The sequence below is a fragment of the Mus caroli genome, unplaced genomic scaffold (genome assembly GCF_978045245.1).
Source record: "Mus caroli unplaced genomic scaffold, Mus_caroli_1 scaffold_10, whole genome shotgun sequence".
Lineage (NCBI taxonomy): Eukaryota > Metazoa > Chordata > Mammalia > Rodentia > Muridae > Mus > Mus caroli.
In genome coordinates, this window is record NW_028227265.1 from 76,688,616 (window position 1) to 76,694,615 (window position 6,000).

Here is a 6,000-nt window from a genome sequence, read left to right on the forward strand (position 1 = left end):
CAAAATTGCTGGTTTGTCTTACTGAGTAAGAAAATGTTTTTCTGCCCATGTACAAACCTTTTAAAGGACCCTCCCAGGTGAAATTAGACAACTTGAGTTCCTACACTTGATGCATGTACTTCATACTAGATTCACAGATTTTCTTAAGAACCAATTCAAATATAATAGAAAAATAGTCTTAGTAATGTTATATTACTAATACTGTCTCAGCCGCCTTCATTCCTCTCGTGCGACCTAACACTAAGAGTAGAGTAGCTCTTTCCTAATGTAGTCTGTGCAAGGATCTGCTGGGATCTTCCTTTGCCTTTAGTATTGCAGTTATAACAAATATTTGGTAATATTTTAATTAAAACAGACATATAGCTGAGATCCTGGTGGTAGCTTAATATCAAGATTTGATAGTTTTCATTTACTCTGGATGAAAGGTGGGACTTTATATGTCTTTAGATAAAGTGGTTTGAAATTTGGTCACTTTATTGCGTGATTTCAACAATAAATGAATGTAAATAAAATGTTTTTTTTCACTTTTTTAAACTGTGGCAACTAATAGTTTCCATCTGTTGTGCAATGCCAAATTACTAGTGTGAGAGGTGACTGTCATATCAACTGCGACTAGTCTCCTCTGCTCAGCACTGTCCTCTTTATAGCCTTTCTTCTTCCTCTCTCAGTGGGCAGACCTGTCCTTCCCGTTCTGCAGACATGGCAAGCGCTCCATTATGAAAACTGTGCTGAAGATTGGACCTAATAATGGGAAGAATTTTTTTGTATGTCCTTTGGAGAAAGAAAAGCAGTGTAATTTTTTCCAGTGGGCCAAAAATGGACCAGGAATGGAAATTATTCCAGGATGCTAATATTTTTCTCTTTTTAAAGAATGTCCGTCTCATAAACTCATCAAACTCATAACATTCAGTCCCCTTTGTTTAATAGAAAACTTATAGAACACCTGTTGTACATACACATTAAGAGCCTGTAGTATTTGAGACATATTTTTTTTCATTTAACTATGTGATCTTCATGGTTTTTGTTGTAATAATGAACACACTATTTCACCAGGGCATAGTCCATTCTCTTTGAAATGCATATTCAATATATTTAATAATGATGTCAATAAAGTACTCTTAGAATGTTTTTGGTCTTTTGTAAGTTTGTTGGTGAGCAGTCACTTGTTTGATTTCCAGGAGATTATGTTTACATCACATTATAAGATTCTCATTCTGCTATGAATACATTTCTCAGGGTACCACCACTGTGTACAGCATCTCATTAAACGTATTCCTCATTTTCTTAAACTCAATTTAAGATATAAGAGCTCCTTTATAAAAGATAATACAGTATTCTGTTTAGCAAATATTAAGTTCTTGTTAGATGCTAGAGCTAAACTGAAACCCTCAGTGTTTTTATAGAAAATTTGGGGGATTTAAACTAACATAATACCTAGGATAGAAGTCACATGCATAAAGAGACATTTTGATGTTTTTCTAATCTTTCTAATGTCTGTTGCTAACTTAAATAAGTCAGTTATTTTCCAAATCTTAATATATCACTAATATCTAATGATAAGCTGAAGTGTTATCATTAATGGTGTGTGTATGTGTCTGTGTGTATGTGTGTTTGTGTAAGTGTGAGTGTGTGTGTGGGAGTGATGTTGGTAATGAAACTGAGAACCTTGCTCATGCATTCTACCATAGATCCTCATTCCTAGGGTATCATTTCATTTCTCTAGTTTTGTTTTAGCACTTCTCTTTTTCTTATCTAAAGTTAGACCAAATAACTGTGTTTCTTGAAGACGAGGTGAGAAACCTATCAATCTTAAGGTATTTTTACATGTTTGTAGAAAAATCCTTTCAGGGAAGGGTCAATGTATTTTCTAAACGGGCAGCAAAGCCTTTTCTATTCTCCCATTAAATTGTCCATGCAGAACTATAGAAGTTAATAGCACATGAAATGATGGCCGACAACACTTCCTATTCATAGTCCTTTATGTGTTAACTCTGTACTGAAAAGGCAAAGTTAGGAACAACCTAAGATCAATGATCATTACCCCGAGAGCTCAATGAGGCAACAAATCTATGTGACAAACCAGGAACTGAACTGGACAACTGATATTCTCAGCTGACTTGACATTAAGTAGAGAGTATGTGCTAGTAATGGAGAGAAAAGCAAGTGCCGTGCAGCAGAGGATAAAAAAGACCACTGCCAAAGACTTCCATCATTTCCTGGTTCTACAGTGAGCCGCCAAAGTGAGGAAGGGTAATGGAAATATAACCACAATTACTTTAGCATAACAAACGTAGATCTACTAGGAAATGTATAGGCACTATATGAAGAGGATTTTAATGAGGATACAAAAGGTTCAAATGGATAGACAAAACCTACTCTATAGCAAGGCTGAATGTTTAAAATATAGCATTCTTCCTATCTTAATTTTGAATGTTAACAAAACTCCCCCATCAAGAAAGATTTTCCATTTTAACAGTAACTTCACTCTTTCTAAGCTCCTCATAGATAACCCAATTCCTGGATAAATTCACAGTTCCCCATGGTGTTATACGGAAGATGGACTTTTAAGGAATTCTTTGGAAGAAAAAAAAAAAAAAAAAAAACACTGAAGGTGATCTCCCATATCTTTGAGCCATTTCCTTGAGGGTAGAAGAGAATTATAAGATGGCTGTACGAACTCCCATTTCATTCAGTTATGTCTGCCAGTCACCAGAGGGTGAGGGAAGTTTCAGGAAGGATATATTTAAGGAGGAGGGACCACTTGCCCCAGCTCTTTCTTTTTTATTAGATATTTTCTTTATTTACATTTCAAGTGTTATCCGCTTTCATGGTTTCTCCTCCAAAAACTCCCTGTCCCTCCTCCCCCTGCTTCTATGACGGTGTTCCCCACCCACCTACCCACTCCAGCTTCACCAGCCTGGCATTCCCCTACACTGGGGCATTGAGCCTTCAAAGGACCAATGGCCTCTCCTCTTATTGATGTCTGACAAGGCCATCCTCTGCTACATATGCAACTGGAGCCATGGGTTCCTCCTGTGTACTCTTTGGTTGATGGTTTAGTGCCTGGGAGGAATGGATACAAAAATGTGGTTTATTTACACAATGGAGTACTACTCAGCTATTAAAAACAATGACTTCAGAAAATTCTTATGTAAATGGATGGAAGTAGAAGATATCCTCCTGAGTGAGGTAACCCTGTCACAAAAGAACACACATGATATGTACTCACTGATAAGTGGATATTAGCCCAAAAGCTCAGAATACCCAAGATAAAATTCATAGACTACGTGAAGCTCAAGACGAGAAAAGATCTTTGGTCCTTAGAAGGGGGATCAAAACACCTCCAGGAGGAAACGCAGAGACAAAGTGTGAAGCAAAGCCTGAAGGAAAGGCCATCCAGAGACTGCCCCACCTGGGGATCCATCCTATATACAGTTACCAAACCCAGACACTGTTGTGGATGCCAGAAGTACTTGTTGACAGGAGCCTGATATAGCTGTCTCCTGAGAGGCTCTGCTAGAGCCTGACAAATACAGATGCAGATGCTCCCAGCCAACCATTGGGCTGAGCATGGGGTCCCCAACGGAGGAGTTAGAGAAAAGTCTGAAGGAGCTGAAGGGGTTTGCAACACCATAGGAGGAACAACAATATCAACCAACCAGAACTCTCTGAGCTCCCAGGGACTAAACCCTGCTCTGTTTTTAAATCTTACCTAAATCACTGCGTCATCACTGTCCAGTCCTTTGGGTCACAAACTAAACGTAGGCTTATTCTGCTGAAAGAGATGAAACAAAAGCTGATTGGTGTTCAGTGGCAAAGGTTTATGGGGATGGAGGAATGGTTGGATTAAAAAAACTAAGGCTGTATGAAAAGGCCCTATGGGAGCCCAACACTTTGCAAGCTAGTTATACATACATACATACATACATACATACATACATACATACATACATACATACAACATACATACAGTCTATGTACAGAGCTACTCTCAAGGGACATTGCCTTTTAAATGTAAATTTCTTTACAAGGCACAGGTTGCCTCTCTTTTGATGTATTGCTCAAGGAGGTCCCAGAGGCCCCAAAACATTCCAGGTTATTGGCACTGCTCTTGGTTGCCTACCACAACTAGATAGTGGTGGTGGGACTTTGAGAAATCAGTTGGAACTGATCAGAATATTCCCTCCTGACTAACTAGTTTGCACAGTGATGGGAGGTTCTATGCAAGCTTTTGCAGTGGGGAAGAAGTGTCATCAATGGTCTTACCTACTTCTGTGACTTGTCAAGTAAGATTTACCCCACATGCAATATTGGCACGAGGGTTATGAGACTAACCAACCACTTTCTGATATGATTTAAGGTGTGCTCCTCTGAAGATAAGGATGGGATATGGTGGGGTTTCTTTTATAAAATTTATTGTAACATGCATTATTTTTTCATAGTTTTTTAAAAAACTTTATTACTTTAATTTCTATTTTCTTTGGAAAAATGCTATTTTTGTATATGTTTCTATACTTCTTTTTATAATTTATAACTATAAATATTAAAAGTATTCAGTAACCCTTGCTAAGGCATGCTTGGGCAACAGCTTACTCAAGACCTTCAAAATAACCAAAAGAAACAAGGCATGGCGGTACATGCATTTAACTCCAGCAGAGGCAGATGGGTCTCTATTAATCTGAGGCCAGCCTTATCTACACACCACATCCAGGTCAGTCAAGCTGCATGATGAGAGTTTGTCTCAACAACAAAAACAACAATGGCAGTGACAATGGAGACTGTGACCTCAGCGGCAACTGTGAATTAAAGCTTCAGAGACATGTGGGGCCCAATAGATAAAGAATTACTAAGAAGAAACTTATGGGAGAAAGAGAACTCCATGGTATTATTATTATCATATTTATTGATTATTGGGGACTCTCATATAGAAATTAATCATGCTTACCTCTCAGTCCTGTCCTCTTCTATGCCCTTTAATCCCCACCAATTCTGCCACAAAAAATAAAAGTCCATTTTGTATTGTCCAGATACTCACTGGAGCTTGGTCAAATTCCTAGTGGCCACCCCATTTTCTCTCCCTGAAGCTAGACAGAAGCCATCAACTGAGGAGAACCCCCCATTCCAAATCCCACCCACCCCCATTAGTTAGGTTTGACAGGGGCGGGGCCAGCTCAGCCACATCTCACAGGATTCTTACTGAGAACATGGCAGGATAGTCAAACAACACTTGGGACTTGGGAGATGATGGAGATCCTATGTAAATATGGAGCATGATCCAGTTCTGACTCATCTGGCAGAATTCTTCTAAAACAGAATTTTATAAGGATATGTATAGATGGGCACATGAGATTGAGAATCCTAGCTGATTTTGACCCAGTAAGATGTCATTGAGTATCTTAGCAATATTAGCCAAATTGGGATGGAAAATCAAAACGCAAGTGTTCTAATACATGTTACAAAACATAAATCTTTTTTCTATCTATCTTTGTGGCACTGCCTATCTTTTGGGGGATAGTGACATAGCAGACTTCTCATTCTTTTAGCTATAATGCTGTAGGACTATAATGAGAGTTAAAGCTTTCACATTTCTTTTTATTACTAACTAATTGATTAATTAAATTTACATTCTGACCATGATTTCCCCCCTTCTCCTCCCAGTCCTTCCTCTTAGCCTCTTCCCACTCCTCCATTTCTCTTAAGAGAAGATCAGGCCTCCTATGGATATCAACGAGCCATGGCATATCAAACTAGGCACCACATCTCCTGTTAATGCTAATGAAGCAACCCAATAGGAGGGAAGGGTCTCAAATGCAGGCCACACAGAAACAGCCCCTGTACCCACTTTTAGGAGTCCCATAATAAGACCAACCTACACAACTCTAACATATGTATGAATATAGCAGAATATCATTAATAACCACTGACATTTTCTCTTTTACCGTTTGTGTTTGGTTCTATCCTAAGTCTGGGCTATAAAGCCTTTGGTTTCTGGTCCTCCAA

At 38.6% G+C, this 6,000-nt stretch overlaps 1 protein-coding gene across 1 annotated transcript in view; it reads left to right on the top strand.

The window, feature by feature from the left end:
• Neil3 (nei like DNA glycosylase 3) overlaps nucleotides 1-851 on the top strand; it is a 56,060-nt gene extending 55,209 nt beyond the window's left edge. Inside the window, exon 10 of the mRNA XM_021170939.2 lies at nucleotides 669-851. Coding sequence (XP_021026598.1) covers nucleotides 669-851 — 183 coding nt within the window. The remainder of the gene's footprint in view (nucleotides 1-668) is intronic.
• Nucleotides 852-6,000: the final 5,149 nt, after the last annotated feature.